This window comes from Aspergillus homomorphus (genome assembly GCF_003184865.1).
Source record: "Aspergillus homomorphus CBS 101889 unplaced genomic scaffold BO97scaffold_51, whole genome shotgun sequence".
Taxonomy (NCBI): domain Eukaryota; kingdom Fungi; phylum Ascomycota; class Eurotiomycetes; order Eurotiales; family Aspergillaceae; genus Aspergillus; species Aspergillus homomorphus.
The window spans coordinates 179,407-200,008 of NW_020291937.1; the positions used below are offsets into that span (position 1 = coordinate 179,407).

Genomic DNA, 20,602 nt, shown 5'->3' on the forward strand with positions numbered 1-20,602 from the left:
CCCTCCCAGATATGTAGAGGCTCGATACTGTCGTTGTCAATCCCAACAGAATCGACCGGCAGGAGCAAAGATACACTTCAGGCAGCTACGCAGAGATCCTCGCAAGGTAACAGAAAGGTGACCCGTGGCAGCCGCACGCATTACGGCTCTCTCTGACAGGCCACCCCCAGCAACCCGAAGAACACAATCCCCGCCGTCAACGAAAAGCCCTTTGCAAACCGCCACCGACAACTGGCACTAGTCTTGACGTCAACCCAACCCAGATTGACAAGTAGACTCACGGCCGCGCAACCCGCCGCGGCATAAAAGTATCGGCCTAGACCTGCAGCAACCCCACTAATCCAAGGCAGCAGCATATACGATGCTCCCAATACTGCAAAGAGACGCCGCGTCGCATGCTGGAATCGAACACTCATACTCTTCACCCAGGCCGTGAGGTCATCTGTGAGGCCCTGGAATGCGTAAAGCACATCGACCATCACCACCCACAGAAAAAGCACGCCCCGAATGCTGCCCGCGGACAGCTTCAGGGACCGGGACTGGGACACCAGTCAGAGATCGGTGGACTCGTAGCTCCATAGGAAGCCGATGGAGAATATCACACCAAGGATGGGTTGTGGGTAGTTCGTGAAGCGCTTGCCGAAGGAATACACGATGCAGGCGAAGATTGCTGCGGCGGGGTATATCGGTAAGGCGCGAGGGAGAGTCCACGCGGATAGTGCGATCAGGGAAATCGCTTGCAGGGCTGCGAAGACGCTCGCTTGGATTGGGGAGATGGCTCCCCTGGGAAGAGGCTGATTGCGACTTCGAATTACCTGCCGGTCAATGTCTTGGTCTATGATGTCGTCGACTTTATGTGCGTAGCTCGATTGTAGGATTGATACGGGTAGCCATGCCAGAAGGCATAGCAAGACTTGGGATAGAGACAATGTTTGGGAGTGAGAGTCCACTGCAGCGTGCACAATGCCGGTGGCGCAGGGGAGATAGGTCAGAACCGTCTGGAAAGGGCGGTTCAGCCGCGTGAGTTCGAGGCAAGGCATCCAGGACGCGATAGACGTAACCATTGTCAAAGCAGTCCAAGTGAAACGCGAATTGTTGCGATAAAGACGGATAATCACTTGAGCGTATTCTTATCAAAAGGATTGACCTCCCAATTATCCGAGGTACTGGGCCCCTGCTTAGGTATCATGCGATAGGGGCTTTAGGTAGAAGAGTGGTGGTGAGATATAATATCGGTCGAAGGCTCCGGCAGATGCTTCGAAGAAAACCCTCATTTCGTGATAGATCTCACTGTAACTCAAGCTTCTGGATAGACATTGGGCTCGGATGCGCGTCCTTAACCTGATAATGGTCGAAGAGATCTGGATTTAGATCAAGACATTCTTGGTAGCTGACCTGACAAAGAAGGTATTGACTCTCAGCCAGCCGAGCCTATTCTCAGCCTTTTTCGATCAGGAAGAACAGACTGAGAGCTGTATCCTGAGCCAGGAGCCTGAAGTTTGAAACTTGGCAAATACCACAGCCTGGGACAATGATTAGCTTGGTTCATCTTGACTGTCAGGCTTGAGCGGAAGTAGAGGTACTGGAACAGGATTTGAATCTGAGCAGCTGACCTGGAAAGTAGTTCGTGCAGATCTCCGGATAAATACCATACCCAGGACTGACAGGAATGGACCATGTTCGCACTGGTCATGGCCGGAGGTCTTTTCCTGGCCTGTCAAATCGCTGGTTGGATTGTGGTTGATTCCAGCCTGAAACTTCTGGCGTCAACCATTGATTGTTATGTGCGCTTTCACTTCCCCTTCCCCACGACATCTCAACACCTCAACACCGCAACACCACAACATCACTACCTCCTCGTCTCCTATCATTGTCATCATGCGTTCCTTGAGAACGGACAGATCTCGCGACTGCTCTCCTTCTGTTAAGATCCTCCTATATGTCTGAAACACAACAACACCCGCGCGAGGAATGAAACGGTTTCGCGAGACAGCACCATGAAGAACTCCACCACGCCAGCACCATCCAGGTACAAAACCACAAAGATAATGTCTCATTTTGCCCCAAACTTGGGCTGGCGATAGTAATTAAACACATTCCTATTCAGACAACATTGCGGAAATGCGACCACAGCATTAAGGAATCAAGCGAGGTAGATACTCCAAATCGCAGCACAGCTAAGTTTGTCCGAAGAAAGCGAACTAGACGACATTCGGTGTACTCCGTGACCTGCACCATACGATTAGCAACTGTCTGCCAAGATGAAAACCGAGCAACATCATGCTTGAAGACATTCGAACGATAGGTTGACGTTACCGTTGTTCGGCCTCGTCCCGCGGGCGAGCACGGGCTCGCGACCGGGATAATAACATGATTTCGAAAACCTGGTTGAATGGACCATGCAATAGTCTTCAAGCTCGAAAAATCGTGCTCGTGTAGATTGACAGTCCATGACAACAGACCGTCTCCGGCGGCCTCCGGGAAAACTCCCACCGGCGCTGCAGGCCAGGGGCCCAAGCCAGTGGCCAGGGCCATCTGCATGACACGCTTCGTTGGCGCATCCGTTGTCGACATGGGTACTAGCCTGCTAGCTGGCTTCTAGTGGTCGCCGAACTCCATGGAAGCATCATCGCAACCAGTCCTACCGCCGACCGTTGGCGTTCTCGTCCGATCTCTGCAGGGGGGTGGTCCTTCCATGGGTCCTGCGTCATTGGGGTGGGAAGGCATTCCTGTCATGATTTCTCTCTCTCTCTTGAGTATGCTTCCATCATTTCAAATGCAACTAGGGTGCAATTGCACAAAGTGGTGCACAGCATGGCTGGCAGCCGCAAATGAATGAAGGCTTTCCCCTATCCTCGAGGGCCTCGGTTCCTTTGAGCTTACGGATTGCCCTCATCAGGAAAGATGAAGATCGTGGCTTGACGAATGGTTCAGGTTTAGATTTGGGAACCCGTGCTTTATCGAGTTCGACTGGGATGTCATGTTTAATGGGATTCCCAGAAATGGTAGACATGCTGCAGGCGCGCGCGCTGCTGCTGCTGCTGCTGGGACGGCTGTTGCCATGCCCAAACTATTCTGGCGGTGCATGATTATTGCTGCCGATCGAAGGGGGCAGGCAGGATTCGGGGGTTCTGGGCGGTGGTCAAGCCACGCATCGCCGAATGAGTGATTGGGTGGGTCATATTCTCTCCATCACCCGCTCATATAATTACACTCCGTCCAATGCAGCTGAAGGTTACGAACTAACTACTGTCATGATCCTACCGGTTGTGGAATAGCATCGGTCGGACCATTGCGTGTCGCGAGAACGGATCCAGATACGACTCCGCGATTGGCAACCTTCGTCTTCCTAAAGTATCAGCAGCACTACGTTGGCACATACCAATGACGGGGTGACCGGTCCGTCCATCGCAGCACGGGCAAACTTTCGTGATTGCCTTGCAATAACCTACCAGTTTTGTTGAGGTCTGTGGTTGTCCGCCCATCGGTTGCCTTGGGGGGAAGACGGATGTGAACTCAGAAGAGGGTGGGTAGGCCCTCATCCGTCTCTGCATGGACCTCTCAATTAGACCCCACCAACCTGCAAGACAGTTATTTTCCTGGTACAGTACACTGACTGTACTGTACTGCGGCAGCGTGTCATTGCAGCATTCTAACAGGCATTGACTCTGGTGAGTGTGATCCAGTCAGGTCCTCTCCCCTCTCCAGGAAGAGGGTCAAACCGGGAGGGTGAAACCGTCACGGTCTTGACAGTCAGTCAGTCAGTCTCGGCGTCTTGTGGGCCTCTGTCGCGTTCTGCTGGGCAAATAAAGTTTCAAGGTTCGATGGAGCCCATGAGGGGAAAAAGCAACCAGTCAGACCCTGGTCTGTGGAATGAACAAACCAGTTCTGCTGCCAGGCCTTCTGCACTTTCCCTCCGGCGGTTCTGAAGTTCTGATGGTCTTCCTACCGGCGCTAGTCCCAGAGTGCAGAATCCACTTTCGTATCCCGCCAGCGGGGAGAACTGAGCAAAAGGACGGGAAAAGAAAAAGGGTGAAGGAATGAATGGATTATGGAATCTTCAAGGGCGGCCCACTCGAGACGAGGAGACAGACAGACTGGCAATCATTCATTTCTCAGTCTGAATTTGTCATTGTCATAAACATCACCCAGCCTTGGCCTTGGCCCCGCTTCTGCAACTGCCCGGCTGTGCTGTCGTGCTTCGATTCACTCGCACTCATTGCAACTCCAGGTGAAAATGGCCTTTATATTTGGGTCTGCAGTTGGTCAATAGTCCAGAAAGGCTGGGGTGACAGCATTCTGGCACCCGTGCGGTGCAGAGAAGTGGATGCGATTCCCCGGGCCCGCCTTCCACCGCATCGGGTCTCCTCACCGTCCAATGTCCGGCACGCGAATAACAACTGACGGGAATGACGGGAGACGGTGTCCGGCACTAAGACAGTAGGGCCGTCGCTATTTTCAACCCCGGCTCGCATCAATTTTCCCAACTTTGAGAGGTCGCAGAATTGGCACTGCCTGTGCATAAGAGTTCACGACACCTCATAGGGACCCCGGAGGAAGGGGGAAGGGAGATAGATACCAAGACGGACTACCGTATTGCCAATAAGGAGCCTTGACAAGTGGACACAATAGCGATTGTTGGGCTTGGTAGCCAACCAGAACCCGGGGGCCGAGCAATATGCTGCACTGCGTTGTCTGCGCTGTCTGCACCCCTCAGCACTTTCTGCAGCCTCATGGAGGATTATGACTGGAGTCAGTGAAAAAGAATCTCCCCCAACCCGGTGGTCTAGCCTTTCTAGGCAGTGCCAATGGTTGTTCGCACGGGCCTGGCGCACCATGGGAGCTGATGAGGAGCAACCCCCAGTTTACTAGGAGTAGTTCAGCTTTTGTTCAAGCCATCCCATCGGGACGGTGTGAAGATTCATGTTCCAATTGCTCGGGTCATCTATGACGGCTGCACTGGACTGGGCCTGCGCTCTCGTTGCCAGTTCGGCCGCCTGGCGACATTACTTATCTGCACAATGTCCCAGAATCTCGGGTCCCCTCCCCTTACCCCCTTCCCCTCCGTTGATGTTCCTCTAGTCTTGCATTACTGTTTGCCCTATGAACCCTGTCCTTCAGCACCATGGGTGTGGTACAGGATCTGGTCGCCCTTCTTAGGCCTCTTGTAGACTCTCCACTCTTGTTCTGTGCCATTGCAACGGCTCTCTCGTTAGTATACTTCCTGGCCCTCGGCCTGTACCGCATCACCCTCCATCCGCTGGCCAAATTTCCTGGTCCCAAGCTCGCCGCCTTCACACAATGGTACGAGACCTATTTTGAAGTATTCAAGTCACCTGGGGGGCAGTTTCTGTTTCATTATCGGAGCCTTCACGAGCAGTATGGTCAGTGTTAGGACCTAGTTCATAATCCAATTATTTCGCCGCTGATCTTGCTGGCTGCAGGTCCCATTGTGCGAATTAGCCCGAATGAGATCCATATACAGGACTCCTCTTTCTTCGAAGATCTATACTCCCATTCCTTACCGTGGGACAAGCTCGAACACTGGAAACACCGCTTCGGGAACGATACCGGCCTATTCCCAACACCTAAGCACCATGTGCACCACGGCCGACGGGCTGCTCTCAACGCATTCTTCTCCAAGCGCACCATCGCGGAGGCTGCGCCTATGATGCAGGAGCACCTAAACAAGCTCTGTGATCGATTGCGTCGCGAGTACCAGGGCACGGGAAAGATCATGCGGTTCGACTGGATGTGGGGATGCATCGCGTCCGACATCATTATACAGTATTGCTTCAACCGTGGCTATCGATTTGTTGAAGCGCCCGATTTCCGCTCCCAGTTTATCCAAGCAATGGTGGATCTGCTGAATATGGTTCACGTGGTCGCTCAGTTTCCATGGGTAGCCACAATCATGGATGCGCTACCCCAAAGGGTGGTCGAGTGGTTCCAACCAGGCATGAAATCTGTAAATCATTACAACCATGTACGTCTGCAGCCAACTGGGGGGAATATCGCGTCCTAACTGACTGTAGGAAATGTCGAGTCAAATTGCGGAGATTCTCGCCCTCAAAGCCCAAGGGAAGACGCGTGAAGCCGATCGAAACACGGTTTTTACGGCGCTGCTGGAGTCCGACCTACCACCAGAAGACAAGACCCTGCGGCGAATGCACCATGAAGCGTTTACCGTCATTGGTGCCGGATTTGATACAACTCGGTTCGCTATGACTGTTGCTAGCTACCACATTCTCAGCACCCCGTCCATCTACCACCATCTTCGCGAGGAATTGAAGGCTGCCATTCCCGATCCTGCGAACATGCCGCCCCTTCAGGTACTGGAGAAACTACCTTACCTGACAGGATGTATCCAAGAAGGTATATACATGGCCCTTGTCGGCTTCTCCTCCCTTTACCCGAGTTCAGCTGACCATTTCAGGCATTCGCTTGTCCTATGGTGTCGTTCAACGCGGTCCACGTATATCGGACAAGTTCACCCTGACGTACAAGTCGTGGGTCATTCCGAAGAACACCGCTATCAGCATGGACATCTACTCGGTTCACCACGACGAGGAGATCTTCCCAGACTCATTTACCTTCAAACCAGAGCGCTGGCTCGGAGGCCCAGTTGCGCCTGATGGCCGGAAATTATCCCGCTACATGGTGGCCTTTGGGCGAGGCACGCGGTCCTGCCTAGGCATCAATCTTGCCTACGCCGAGATGTATATTGCCCTAGCCAATGTTTATCGTAGATTTGAGTTCGAGCTGTTTGAGACGGGCCGTGAATCAGTGGAACTCTACCGCGACATGTTCTTGCCCCATGTGCGGCCCGACACGCAGGGTGTGCGGGTGAAGGTGCTTTAATATGATTCTTTTAGTATATATACACGTTCTTAAGACAGCGTGAATGACGCTGGTCTATAATGCCATGGCCGCGATTTCTTGTATAAGATCTACACTAATCTAGTGAGTGGCTTTTTTCTTTCATCCCAATTCGATGGACTGCCAGCCTACAATTGAGCAGCGACATTCTCTACCGTCTCGCACACCATCTCCAACAGTTCAGGCAGCTACTTCGAAACAACCTCCACAATCAGCATCGAAACATCTAACCCATGCAATCCATCAACCTTCAACCGCCCATCACCCACCTCCCACCGCACAGCGCCCCAGAGCACCTTCTCAATCCTCCCAACCGTCCACCCCCCTTCAATCTGTACATCCACCTTGCCCGTCGCCTCATAGTTCAGGTTGACCACACTGACCAAGGCCTTCTTAGCATTATCATCCACCCAGACAGCAGCATCAACCCTCTCAACCCCACCCCCAACACTGACCCTCCGCCTCCCAACACCGACCAAAAACCGCGTCACGTCCTCATCCGTTAGCACACGCGCCAAACCGCGGGTGACAGCACTAATCTCAGCACTCGTAGGAAAATCCCACATAACAACCCCCAAAGCCCCATGATTAACACTCAAAACATCCATAACCACCTCCTCAGCAGCCGTCGGCAGGCGTGTCCAAAACGACTCCTCCCCGAACGCCTGCGGCGCCCCCCAATGCACCTTCTCCCACCCGACCACCTCATCAAAGGCCTTGAACGTATCCAACCGCACAGCAATATCCTCAAACCTCCCCTCGCAGTCATCGCACCCGCAACACCCGTACGTGGCGTTACACGGCGTGCCGTATACACTACACCACGACGTGTTCGTAGCCACCGGGTAGACGTCCGAGATGATGATGTCCGCCCCCGCGGCGTACTCCCTGTAATGGAAGTTCGCGCAGTTTAGCGCCAGAGAGACGGGGTGGTATGGGTCGAGGGTCTTCAGGAGGGTGTAGGCTTCGTGTGGCGCGCTTAGGGGCTGGGCGCCTTTGCCGTCCGGTTCGTCGGCTAGGTACCAGAGGAGGAGGGAGGGGTGGGTGTGCATCTTTGCGATGTGGTCCAGGGCTGTTGTTTGGTTGGTAGGGTCCCATTGCAGGTCCCATTGAAGTTTGAGGGAGTGGCTGTCTGCGAGGTCGAGGTAGGGGGAGAGGGTTTCCCAGGGGAAGGGCGTGCTGGAGAGTGCGCCCGTTGGTACGATGTGGATTACGTTGTAGCCTTCTTCTGTGAAGGTTTCGAGGGTGGAGGGGCTGGTGTTCCAGTATAGGGTCCATTGGGCTGGGTTTGCTGCTGTGTTAGATTGAGCGATTGTGCTGGAGGGGCAGGGGCGTACCGTACCGTAGTAGGTGTAGGGGAAGATTGAGGTCCAGGTTTCTTCGTGGCTGGTTTGGTACGCTAGACCCCCGTAGAGATTGTCGATGCGCGTGGCGCTACCTCCGTCTGTGCGACGGGGAAGGTGGTAGAGCTCGGTGGTGCGAGTGAAGGTGGTGGGTTTGGTGCTTGTGTTGATGGGCGTGAGGGTAGCGTGCATGGTGACGGTGTAGGGCTGTAGTTGCGCGGGGAGTTCGTGCAATGAGATGGGAATTTTGTTGTTCAGCGTGTCCAGGGAAAGAGTGTGGTTCTGGATAGACGATACTGGCCTGCCCTTTGGATCACTGATCTCAATCGTCAGGTGCAAGTCGTGGGCGCTGTAGTCGATGCCTGCAGTGAATGGCAATGGGTCACCGACGCTATGCGATACCCCTGTATCGACTAGAAGACTGGCATCGGCATCGTTGGAGAGATAGATGCTCATCCGGGGCCGGACTTTGAGGTTCAGCAGTGGGGTTGGAGAGTGCGAGGGCTCTTCAAACCATCCTTCGGGGTTGAAAGAGGTATTGCTGCATCCAGGACATCAGTAATATGATCGAGGCGACAAATTGGACACTCACCTCGCACGATAGGCTTTGCCACACCAGATATCGACTCCAGGCGGATTGTTGAAGGCAGCACTCAATGGCACAATGGCCAGAGCTGCGAGGGCATTCAGAGTCGGCCACATGGTAGGTGTGAAGGAGTAGGGACAATAACCTACGCGCTCAATCGCACGCAATTCTTCTTATCTACGATCACAAACTAGCCACGCGTCTAGTGGGCGATGTAACATGCAGCTGTTCCCAGCATAGTCATGGCAACTTGGCTTATCGCAGTGAGGGGAACGAAGCCCTAACTTGCATCTCCTCCTCTTATCGATGCATTCCCCGCCCCTAGTGATATTAGCATCCTTTAGTCGGCTGCAGCTTGCCTTCTTCCTCCAATGAATGCTGAACATTCGTGGATTTGCATTTCCCGTGTCTCCAGTGACGATGTCACTGTGTCATTATTGGTGAGGGGAACAACATTGCATGAGCTCGTCACAACTGTTCAAATTTCACCCGTCTGGCCGCGCTGTACGTCCGCACACCACCATCATGAAGTACGCTGTGCTGCCTTGGGCAGTCCTGGCAGGCTCAGCAGCCTCTGTTGCAGTCCATCCTAATTCTTCAGTATGTTCTACCCATTCAGCCTATCCTTCACTCTCTCTAACCTCCCAGTCCACTTTGGTCTCGCTCGAGCCTTACTTCAATAACAAGGCCTTTGGTCAATATCCCGGCGAAGCGCTCTTCAATTCAGTCAATGAATCCTATCCTGATCCCCGCATTCTGGGCATCAATGGGAGCTACACCTCTTCCCACACCGGCATCGTGTACGCCTTTCCTGGGTATCGCAGCGGTATGCTCCCCGACAATGTGGTCTGCGCAGGCCAGTCCATCACAGTACCGAGAGGGCGATACTTGTCTGCTTCCATGCTCGTCTCGGCCGACGTGCAGCTCAAGACCGTCTCGGGCAATGTGACGTACAGCTACAGTGATAATACCACTATGGTGTCCGAGCTGCGCAGTCTACCCTGGTGGGCATTCCTGACGATCAATCGCGGCGAGATCATTTTCCCTTACCGATACACCCCGAATGACACCAACTTCAACACCTCCCACATATTCGAGTATACGGCCGCTTTGGACCCGAGCAAGAGCCTGCAGTCTGTCACACTCCCAGTCACGACCAATGCCACCAAGAGCCGATTGCACGTCTTCGCCCTCTCCCTGTGGCCAGCCACTGCCTCTGCATCGGCGCAGGTTCAATTCGTGCGGCCCACCCAGAAATGGACGGAGCAGGGCAACCAGGTGGTTGAGCTTACGATCAACAACCCCGGGACGGGGTGTATCTCAGGGGCTGGGCTAACTGCCTCGCTTGACATGGCTGGTATCGTCACAGCTGAGCCTGGGCATATCAGGCGACTCTGTCCAGGCGATCAGAAACGAGTCAATCTTGGGGTGAACGGCACGGCCAATGGCACGGCCACCATCCAGCTGACTTACAAGGATGCTATCCTCGACACCCATACCGCCAATCTTTCGCTCGGACTTACCAACTACACCTCGGATCTCGAGAGTCTCGCCCGTCACGAGAGCCCAGAGTGGTTTGACGACGCCAAGTTCGGCATCTTCATCCACTGGGGGCCGTATTCCGTGCCGGGTTGGGGCAATTCGACTCCGTGGGAGAGTTACGCCGAATGGTTCTGGTACTGCTCCTTTCTCCCTCCATTCCTCGACCCCACCCCCCATACCCCCTATACATAAATACAGCCTCTAAGCATCGAACAGGTGGTACACCACACACCCAGCGGCCGACAAATCCGCCACGCAAGCCTACCGGCTCCGCACCTTCGGCCGGGAGTGGAACTACGACGACAGCTTCGCGAACTTCACAGCGGCGTACTTCGACGCCAAAGCATGGGTAGACCTGATCGCAGCAGCAGGGGCCAAATACTTCGTGCTCACGACAAAGCACCACGACGGCTTCGCACTATTCGACACAGGCAACACGAGCCATCGCAACAGCCTACACTACGGCCCGCGACGCGACCTGCTAGCCGAGCTCTTCAATGCATCCGCGACATACCACCCGACCCTCCGCCGCGGCACGTACTTCTCGCTGCCGGAATGGTTCAACCCGGACTTCGCGCCCTACGGCTTCGCCGAGCTGCCCGGCAACAAATCAACGAGCTGGCCGGGTCTACCGGCCGTGAACCCTTTCACGGGGCGCGAGGAGCCGTACACGGGGCGTCTTCCGCTTGCCCTGCCTGGTGTCCCTAACGCCAGCTCCACCACAAGGCCCTCCACAACCACCCCCAGCACAGCTCACACAGAAGCAAACTACCTAACCTCCCTCCAGCACCCGCAAATGCACACGCTGGCAACAACCTACTCAACAGACATCATGTGGTGCGACTGCGGCGCGGCAAACACCACCGCCCCCTTCGCAGCAGAATGGTTCAACACCGCCCGCGCAACACACAACCGCGCCGTGGCCATCAACTCGCGGTGTGGGCTGGCGCAAACCGCCGACTTCGACACCCCCGAATACAAGACCTTCTCGTCGCCGCAGCGCCGCAAGTGGGAGACCAACATGGGCATGGACCCCTACAGCTACGGGTATAACCGGGCCACTGCGCCGGAAAGCTACATGAATGCGTCGGCCATTGTGGTCCGGCTCGTGGATATCGTTAGTAAGAATGGAAATCTCCTGCTCGATATAGGGCCGCGGGCGGATGGCACGATTGTGGGTGAAGAGGAGAGGGCGTTGAGGGAGGCTGGGGGCTGGATTGCGGCGCATGGGGAGGCGGTCTTTGGGACGCGGTATTGGTTTTTCGCGGCAGAGGGGAATGGGGGCAGCGTGAGATTTACTCAGTCGGAGGAGGCGTTCTTTGTGCTCTTTCTTGAAAGGCCTGATACTTCGCGGGGGGTTGTGGTCGAGGCGCCGTTGCCGTTGTTGCAGGGGGATCGGGTTACGGTGTTGAGGGGGGAGGGAAACGATCAGGAGGTGAGATGGGAGAAGCTTGACATGCACAGAGGATTTGTGTTTCATGTCCCTGGCGAGGCGTGGCAGGGCGAGAGATACTGCTGGGTGCTGAAGATTGAGTATCGTGCATAACCTTGCAAGGTTCCCATTTAATTATCCACAGTTCAATGCTATTAAAACTCGGTAGGTATCGTCTATCCTGTCTTCGTCGCTTGCGCATAAAAATCGTATACTCGTAGTGATAATCATATCCCATGCATGCCATGCAATGCGTTGCTCCCACAACCTAGAACGCCCACTCCAATTCAGAACACACCCTAAAACAAAGCCCCCTTTTTCGCGTCAGGCATGTCACGTAGAATATCCTGCAGCTTGACGATCGAGATTGGCTTCATCAGGAACAGATTGACTCCGCTCGCCCGGGCCTCGTGCTGGATGTCCGGTGACACCCCGGCTGTGAGGATGATGATGACCGTGGGTTCCAACCCCTTGGATCGTTCCCACTGCCGGATCTTGCGTGTGGCTTCGAGCCCGTTCATCACTGGCATCGAGATGTCTGAGTCGGGTTAGTGACTGTTTCGGAGGAACAGAATCGGAGACAGAAGACATACCCATCACCACGGCATCAAATGCCGCGCTTCGAAAAGCCTCGGCCGCCTCCAATCCGTTTGACACCGAGTGGTATTGAAACTTGCACTTCTTGACAGCCATTTCGAGGAGCTATGGGTACGAATTAGCATGGTAGACGTACATTGGAAGTAAGAACATCGTACCTGAATGTTGATGGCGTTGTCTTCTACCAGAAGAACTTTGCGTGGGCCAGAACCGGTGTTTGGCTGCCGCCGTTCTGTTACTTCATCACCAGAATCATTCATCGCCACCTGACTATCGCGTTCAGAGGCTCCTTGCTGATCACCAGACTCCTCATTCCCTCTTGATTTCGCGCCCTGCGGTCTAGACCCATTCACTGCACGCTCGGGCAACGAGGTCTGGTTGTCTGACAGAGGAGATGGCGTTGACTGCATCCGTTGGCTGCCTTCTTCCGAGCGCTCCTTGATGTCGAGACAAGTCTCGAAAGCAGTGGCCAAACTCTTGGGGCTCACACTAGATCATTCATCAGCAATGCAAATAGCCCAACATAGGCCAAGAGCAACTCACGGTTGGTAGAAAAAGACAACATCTTCGCGATCGGACCGGAGATCAGCAGCCTTGGTAGCGTTGGCACTGAGGACAATCAATGGAAATCCCACGCTGGTCGACACCGACGGAGACAGACCGCCCGGCTCCTCAGAATCTGGGTTATAATGCCGACGGTATTCATCTTGGGTGATGACGTTGATGTCTGCCGCTTGTCCTTCCAGTTCTCCAGCCGTCAATACCTGCAGGCCAAACCAATCGCTGATCATCTGTCGAAGGTTCGTCACGACGTTGTCAACAAACTGTGGCTTCACCTTGAGGTCATCGGCTTGCAGTGTATTGGTGAACAGAGCCACCGTGCGTCCGTGCAACCTCTTCTTCAATGCCGCATACCTTGAAGAAGCCAACGACGTCGCTGACTTGTCTTGAATCATCGTCACGGGAATCAGTAGGCTGACTTCAGTTCCCACGCCAAGCTCACTGTTGAACTCTATCTGACCGGACATGGACTTGACTATTTGGTTCACAATGTGCACCCCCACACCTAATCCAGGTGACATCGTGTCCTCCTGCACAAATGCCGTGTACAGATGGTGCAAGATGTAGTCCTCTGACATACCACGACCTGAATCCGTGATCACGATCCGGACCGCGGGAACCTTCTCGTTATCCAGTAGCATGCTGCCGTTCTCCATCCGCAGTCGAATACACCCTTTCTCGGTATACTTCAAGGCGTTACCGAAGAGGTTCATGATGACTCGGCGCCACGCGCCCGGGTTGACTTTGCAATGCCAGCTTTCTTGCCACTGGATGTCGACGATGGTGATGACATCCTTGAGGTTACCCTTACTTTTCTTCTCCTTGACTTGCCTCTCCTTCTCTGATTTGCTGTCGGTGGTTCGCCAGAAAAAGTCCTGGCCAGCGACCAAGCCTTCGACTACTTCCTGCACGATCAGACTGAGATCTTCTTCTTGCTCGGGAGGACCCGCTGATTTGCTAGAGCGACGTTCCTCCTCGTTCTTCGACTCATTCTGCTTCTGCGATCCTTGGGGGTCGTTCAGCGCATTCATTTTGCCGTAGTCCAGGAGGTTGTTCAAGGTATCGAGCAGGGTTTTTCCACAACTTTGGACAGTCTCCAACAAAGGCCGCTGTATGGTACTGGTTGCCGTATCGTGCAACAGTTCTAACGTGCCGAGGATGCCATGCAGCGGGGAGCGTAACTCATGGGAAATCGAGGAGATGAAGTCGGCCTTGGCGCGGTCGGCTGCCTGCAGGTTCAGTCGGGAGATCTCTGCCATGACGCTGTTGCTGAAGGCTGCCATATACGTCAAGTCCTTTGGCTCCGACAAAACTCGACCAGGGTCTCTCGTCCACACCACATTAACTGCGAACCATCGGTTGCGCTGGAAGTCCCATAGGGGGAAGATTGCAATACACCGCGCCCCGGGCATGACCTTGATGAGATCGCGAATGTCCCGGTTCTCTTCCTGGATCATGGCATCGTGGGGTGTCTTGACTTGCCCGCCGCTCCCCTCTCCTCGAACATGGGTTTCCAGTTCTGAGCTGAGCGCGGTCCCTTCAAAACTCCTTGTGATTGTCCCGTCCGCATCGATATGAAAAATCTTTCCGCGTGAGTATCGGTCGATGATTCGACTCACCAGTTCGCTGGATAGAGAGACATAATGGCGGTCACCCGGCTCATGTACCTGGGTCGCACCTGCATTTGTTGAATGACCGAGGACCAGCGTTGCTGAACCCAGATTCTGGTCTTTGGCCTGCGCCTTCTTGGGCGTCCCCTGTTCATCGCTCGATCGTTTTCGAGGGCTGGGTTTCCGGTCTTCGTGTAAGTCACTAGTTGAGCCCATCATTTGCCGTCTCGCGTACACCGACGCATCGAGGAACATCGTTCCTTCCACATCAAGGGCTTGGTGAATCAGGTTTGAAGCCCGACTGAGAATTGTTCGCACATTGGACGGTACCAAGGATTCCTGGAGGCGACTAGTGGTCGGTGAGAGCTTTGGACGAGTTGGCCGTGCCTGAGCATGCGAGCCTTTCGGGCTCTTGGCAGGCTTGTCCCCTGCCTTTCCGAATTTATGCACGGTGGAATCGGGCTTATTCTTGCCATTGGTGGCCTTGTGTGAGGGAGTGGTTTCATCCCCGTGTTCGTCGCTTTCGGATGGCTTAAACGTGTAACCTTTCTCTTCGGGGGCTTGGTGTATATTGTTGTTGTCTTCGAAACGCTTGGATCCGTCTCCTTTCTCATTGTTTGACGAGGATGGGTAGCCTTGCTCATCTCCGGCCGGAGATGGGCTTCTAGCCTCGAAGACCCCGTTCTCTTCTGATGGCGCGTATGCATGGTCCCGCTCTTCCACCCGATCTTCGAAGGGTTTGGCCTTGTCACCATTCTCCTTCGATGGTGACAATGTATAACCTTCCTCTTCATCGGCCGGTGAGGGGCTCTTCTCTGAAGGGGCACTCAGATCTGGGGTGTTACCGTTGTGTGAAGAGGGGTTATTTTCTGCAGAAGGACTGTCGTCTGGGAAAGAACTCCTGTCCCGGGAAGGGCTTGTGCCTTTGGGAGACATTGGAGTGTCATCCTCATCAATCAAAGACTTCGAACCCACACCGTTGGGCTGTTGCCCCGTTTCGTCCTCGGAGTCGGTGACCTTGAGATGGTCGAGGCGAGTTTTAACTTCCGACATGTCGACCAACGCAACACCCAGCTTTTTTGTTGGTCGTCCATCCTGATTCTGGCCCCATTCCCCAAGGTCTGACTTGCCATTAACGAACAAGGCTAAGGCCTTTACCATCTTCTCCTCCCGGTATTCCTCGCGCATCGCTCGCTGGGATTGCAGATGGTCGATCACGGTCAAGGCCAAGTCTCGGATGCAAGTGAGTTCTTCTTCGACGAGCCCATCTCGAGGCTTGTCGTCGATAACCACAAGGTTCCCAATCACATGCTTGCCCGGGGACACGATGGGCACTGATACATAGAATCGATTATGCGGGTGTCCCACCACCGAGGGATGATCGTGGAAGCGCGAATCCTTCGACAAGTCGCGTACCATAAAGACACCCTCTGGGTCTTCCACAAAGCTTTTCATAGCATGATCGCACATCTTCATATATTCGCGGGACATCTGACACACGCCAAGCCATAGATTCCCTGATTTCGCCTTCGCATTTGGGTCCTGTTGTTGGTTGTGGTGTCTGCGGAGGTCGTAGTGCGGTGTGGCTTCGGCTACCACGTATTGGGTTTCTCGGTCGAATAGGGAGATGAGAGCTCGCTTCGTGTTAAGTCGAAGAGTGGCGAGTTGTGCGAAGACGGTGAGCACGTTATCACGAGAGGCATTAGCCGATCGCTTCTTCACCGGAGGGATTCCCCAGTAGGGATAGAACCTGGACGGCGAAGTGGCCCCGTCAGTGGAAATGTTGAGGGATGGGTTTTGCAGCCGTCGAAACGGAGAGGAGTGTGGTCTCTTACAAGTGCATCTCACGCTCTCGGGCCCCTTCGACATTGTATGTCAAGCTGATCGGACGTCCCGATGACTCGATATCTGCCCCTTCCTCTCCAGTGCCGTTGGCAGCAGCCTTGTGATCGCCCATTGTCGGTGAACCGGCCGGGACGACCCCGGTGTTGGAGCGGGGTTGATGTTTAGACTTGGGCGGGAAGAGATTTGCAGGTGTACGGTCGGAGGAGTCAAGGGTGGGACAAGGGAGAGGATTCGACGGAGAGAGTTGAGCTTGATTTCCTAGCAGAGAATGGTGACGAGAAAGTTAGTTTGGTGAGAATTCGTGGAGATCGCTGCATTGCTGTTGTACAATTGGCTCATTCCCCACAGGATCTGGTTGTGCGGGGAAGCATCTGGACGGCTGCATTCAAGGTACGCCGCCAGGCCTGACTCTATATATATCAAAGAGCATACTGGTACCCTGAGTGGAGGGTAAGGGCATGCCGTCATGACAGCCACCGAGATGCCCAAACTGGGGGAACTAGCGAAGGGGACCGAGACCCGCACGGGGGGGGGCAGAGAGAGAGCCTTTGGGTGGATAATCAAGGCAGCATGAAGAATCGCCCCTCGCTAGTGGTAGTGACATCATCGGGTCCGCCTGGGGAAAAAGTGATCCATCGCAGTTCTTTTCGCCTGGCCCGAAACGCAAGGCAGCCCGATCCGATAAATAGGGTGGGAACCACCTCTTCCGTAAGTTGCTGCTGGAGGAGGGAGGCGAGGGGTTTGAGAATTAGCCAGGTACACTGGCTGGCTCTTCGTAGATTTGTCGTCAATGATTGATTGATAGATAGACATAACAGACCTCTGTTGATCTGTCTTGATTTGTCTTGCCCTATCTTGTTAATGCTCTGGCCTCGAAGCACAAGAGACCGACCGACAGAGCACACCTGACACCAAACCAGACCACACCACACCACTCACTCAGTCACTCACTCACTTACCAAAGAGGATGGCTCACATTCCCGGAAAGATCCGAGCCAGTTCTTCGTCATTCTCTCTTTTTCCCCGAGTCAGGAGCAAGAGGATTCCATGTTACAGTGGAAAGGAAAGGCGGTCGACGGTAGTCCGACAACCTCGGAGAGGGAAATAGTCTCCCAAACTGGCTTAGCCTGGCCGCATTTGGTAAGCGGCATTGTATTCAATCCAGCCACTGGAATGAACAATGCAATGCGTTCATGGATTACTCATAAGTAAACCCGTGGTGAAGATGAACCTGCTGGAAAATAGTCTCAAGGATCCACGGGCCGTGAAGTCTGTTTGTCCCCTTCCACTGTCTAACTCAAAGCTGTCATTCTGTATCGCCATCGATCCCTAGTGGGCTTCGATCTCAAGCTGTTGTCGGATTGCCTTTTCCCTTCCCTTTACTGTGGATTCTTTCCCGAATCCCTATCCCTTCGAACAACAGACACCGCACATTGGTCAAGACGACCGTGGAATTGGCATTTCCGAAAGATCTGGAACAAGGATGGAACGTCGATCATAGCTATTAGATCGGTCCAGCCCACTGTTGGTCATTGAATCCGAGTGGTCATAGATTGAGTCGAGTAGATGAGTAGCACCAGTCGGCGAGCGACGTTGGGATGAGTGACGTAGTGGCTGAACCAATGACGTCGGACGATCCTTCAGTCCCACGGCTACAAGAGCATTGTGGTGAATGGCCATCATCGTCCCAGCAACTACCACGAACACTTGTCGCCTCTCAGGATCCATGTGACAGCTCGTCTCGTCTCGCTCACACAGTACTTTTGCTGTTAGCCTCAACACTTGAGTGTCACTCCTAGCAGGCAGGCGGTTGGCAGGGACCCCATGCTTCGTAGAGCTAAGTCACGTATCTATCCTTATTCATTGTTGGGTGCAGCAACTTGACTGGCAGACCTGCAGGGGAGATGCGGGGAAAAATAGCCCGTTTCACAGAAGTAATAAGAACGGCCAGTATCCCGACGTCAGGGGCTACTGTTTTGAGGCGCATGCCAGCTGCAAATTGTCCGCACGTCATGATCTCCACCACGCCGGGAGCAATGGATTGCGTAGGAGCGACCATATTCTGCCATGCTCTCTCTGTCAATGTCTAGCAGCCAGGAGACTATGATTTCCGCTGAATGTCTTCGTCTTCGTCACATCAACTCCAGTGCACTATTGCTTGTTCCACTGCCTGCGACCGAGTTATTCTCATCGTACCTGGCCATGAGTTGGACTAAGTACCGGCGACTCAGAGGTACAAGAATGCCGACGTTGATGTATGACATATTGCTCATGAGATGATCCGGACATTGTCGCGAAATGCCCTCCTTAATCTGCTGCGATGATTGCGAGATCCGATTGAGAACATTGCCACCGTCACTGATCGAAGATATCTGTTGGTGACCAGAGTATACGGAGTGGAGGAGAGTGTCCAGCTCAGATTTCCGGGTCATCAGACGTATGTTCGATCGCGGTGTATGCGTTCTCGATGTGCCCGGGCGCAACACACTGCTTGATCGACTAATCAAAGTATCACTGACACTCCATGGAACCCAGAGGTTGAAGACTGGTTCTGCTACCTAGCTAGATACGTACTCCAGGCGTTGCACTTTGGCGTGACTGCATGCAACGTGATGGGGAAGACGCGGAACGGCCAACACCGAACTTAGCAGCGATACTGCTTGGCTTAGGTAGCAGAGAGCCCTGAGCAACTGTATCACTGCTCTGTGTCAGGTTCGAGGCCTGGTGGCTATAGAAACCTTGAGTCTGCAAAGTCTGTGATAGGTCGCTGGCAGTTTCACTCTAGGTGAACCTGTTCTATCGTTCATCAGCACCACTGGCTAAGACGACAATCGAATGCAAGATATATCGATACCTTTGCATCACAACCACTGGCTACCATGGTTTGTGCCTTCCCTGTTGCTGCAGCTTGCACTGGCCATCTATATAGAGCTTCGTGGTCGTTAGCGGTTGCACGACGCACATTTGGCGAGGACGCAACCCTGTCGATGTGTTTATTATCATAGTCGCGCTAGAGTTGGTCAGCAGCGTATTCCGAGGATTGGGTGTGCTCTCTGATTGCAATGCTACCGAGCATATGACGAGATGAAGGAAACAGGGAGAAGTCTGCTTGTGGACTAGCCTAGGTAATCGAGATCTGATCAGTGCTGCGCGAACAAATTTCAGACTTACATTACGAATACAAAGGTGTAGATAGTGAAAGGACAACTCACTGTGGTCTTGCAGTGCCACCTGTGGCAAGCAGATGTTTTGTTGTATTCGGACGTGGATACGACCTTCGACCCAAACAATGCGGTCATTTGCACAGGGGACGCATTGATAGTCCAAACTCAATCGCTTTTCACGTCACAGGTGCACTGAGTGAGCTCTACCGGTTATATATACCCTTGAGATATCTTTCTCTCTTTTCGTTGTGGCATGAAAGAGGCTTGTCGCATCCTCCTCGAGGATGCAGACGCAGAGCCATATCGTGTTCGTGTGATCCCAAGCCGAATTGGGTCTGCGATCAATCTGCTGTTCCAATTCAGCTTGGTGAGCACTGTGATCTCACCAAGTGACAACAGAAAGTGCAAAAACAATGAAAAGGGGTGGAAGGGGCATATTGGAAGTGAGGACCGGGAATATGGAACCTGAAGCCCAAGAAACATGGTACTGTATACTGATGTACCTACTGTCGAACTGCACTAAGCCTCTTCGGGCGATCTCCTGATGGGTCCGCGGTCTCGGGTGGCTCTACCCGTGACCTATAAAGCACTATGCCTAATTTGAACATCGGCCAGGCACCCTGCTGTATGCACAACACCAACTTGGAACCATCGTAGCCTAGTACACCTACGAGTTGATTTCATAAGAGCATGACTGGAAGTCACACGGACAGAATGCTATTCAAGGAGCACTTATCCTGGGATCAAATTGCAATGCGGTGGAGAATAGCTCGAAGTACTTTCTCTACCTCTACGACCAATGAATCATATTATATACTGACGGGTCATGTCGCCATGGCTGAAATCAAAACCTCGAGTGTTTTTTCCAACCTTCCGTGAATCGCGCCTGACTAGACATCAAACCGACTCCCGATCAATGCATCTCGCAAGAGACTTTCCGACCGCTGTTCAATGATTAGACTCGAACAATGGCTAACCTGCACACCCCGGTCCAATCGTCCCCAGGGTACGCCGAGAACCTCAGTCATGGGTGACACGGCATG

The 20,602-nt window shown here is 53.7% G+C and overlaps 8 protein-coding genes across 8 annotated transcripts; 3 read left to right on the forward strand and 5 right to left on the reverse strand.

Annotated features, from left to right (window-relative positions):
- Window positions 1-140: 140 nt before the first annotated feature.
- Window positions 141-1,040, reverse strand: BO97DRAFT_428581 (uncharacterized protein; the record flags this gene model as incomplete). Its single annotated transcript, XM_025697307.1, has 2 exons — window positions 141-539; window positions 603-1,040. The coding sequence occupies 2 exons, from the start codon at window positions 1,038-1,040 to the stop codon at window positions 141-143; spliced, it is 837 nt and encodes a 278-aa protein (XP_025547431.1).
- Window positions 1,041-1,695: 655 nt separating this feature from the next.
- Window positions 1,696-2,035, forward strand: BO97DRAFT_408476 (uncharacterized protein). Its single transcript, XM_025695877.1, has one exon. It carries the CDS (start codon window positions 1,783-1,785, stop codon window positions 1,945-1,947), a length of 165 nt encoding a protein of 54 aa, XP_025547432.1. The 5' UTR covers window positions 1,696-1,782; the 3' UTR covers window positions 1,948-2,035.
- BO97DRAFT_223963 (uncharacterized protein) lies at window positions 1,899-2,703 on the reverse strand. The gene has a single exon (XM_025690667.1). It carries the CDS (start codon window positions 2,572-2,574, stop codon window positions 2,104-2,106), a length of 471 nt encoding a protein of 156 aa, XP_025547433.1. The 5' UTR covers window positions 2,575-2,703; the 3' UTR covers window positions 1,899-2,103.
- Window positions 2,704-5,125: 2,422 nt separating this feature from the next.
- On the forward strand, window positions 5,126-6,861 carry BO97DRAFT_417884 (cytochrome P450; the record flags this gene model as incomplete). The annotated part of the gene is made up of 4 exons (XM_025696497.1): window positions 5,126-5,384; window positions 5,445-5,986; window positions 6,036-6,375; window positions 6,437-6,861. The coding sequence occupies 4 exons, from the start codon at window positions 5,126-5,128 to the stop codon at window positions 6,859-6,861; spliced, it is 1,566 nt and encodes a 521-aa protein (XP_025547434.1).
- A 206-nt stretch (window positions 6,862-7,067) lies between these two features.
- BO97DRAFT_461810 (uncharacterized protein) lies at window positions 7,068-9,270 on the reverse strand (the record flags this gene model as incomplete). Its single annotated transcript, XM_025699382.1, has 3 exons — window positions 8,815-9,270; window positions 8,222-8,763; window positions 7,068-8,161 (listed from the first exon to the last, which is right to left on the reverse strand). Exons 1-3 carry the CDS (start codon window positions 8,922-8,924, stop codon window positions 7,068-7,070), a joined length of 1,746 nt encoding a protein of 581 aa, XP_025547435.1. The 5' UTR covers window positions 8,925-9,270.
- Window positions 9,271-9,333: 63 nt separating this feature from the next.
- BO97DRAFT_461815 (alpha-L-fucosidase) lies at window positions 9,334-11,896 on the forward strand (the record flags this gene model as incomplete). Its single annotated transcript, XM_025699383.1, has 3 exons — window positions 9,334-9,408; window positions 9,457-10,484; window positions 10,567-11,896. The coding sequence occupies 3 exons, from the start codon at window positions 9,334-9,336 to the stop codon at window positions 11,894-11,896; spliced, it is 2,433 nt and encodes an 810-aa protein (XP_025547436.1).
- A 146-nt stretch (window positions 11,897-12,042) lies between these two features.
- Window positions 12,043-16,736, reverse strand: BO97DRAFT_224119 (uncharacterized protein). The gene is made up of 5 exons (XM_025690669.1): window positions 16,386-16,736; window positions 12,923-16,300; window positions 12,538-12,868; window positions 12,376-12,484; window positions 12,043-12,320 (listed from the first exon to the last, which is right to left on the reverse strand). The coding sequence occupies exons 1-5, from the start codon at window positions 16,505-16,507 to the stop codon at window positions 12,082-12,084; spliced, it is 4,179 nt and encodes a 1,392-aa protein (XP_025547437.1). The 5' UTR covers window positions 16,508-16,736; the 3' UTR covers window positions 12,043-12,081.
- A 2,836-nt stretch (window positions 16,737-19,572) lies between these two features.
- BO97DRAFT_224089 (uncharacterized protein) lies at window positions 19,573-20,104 on the reverse strand. Its single transcript, XM_025690668.1, has one exon. It carries the CDS (start codon window positions 20,040-20,042, stop codon window positions 19,770-19,772), a length of 273 nt encoding a protein of 90 aa, XP_025547438.1. The 5' UTR covers window positions 20,043-20,104; the 3' UTR covers window positions 19,573-19,769.
- Window positions 20,105-20,602: the final 498 nt, after the last annotated feature.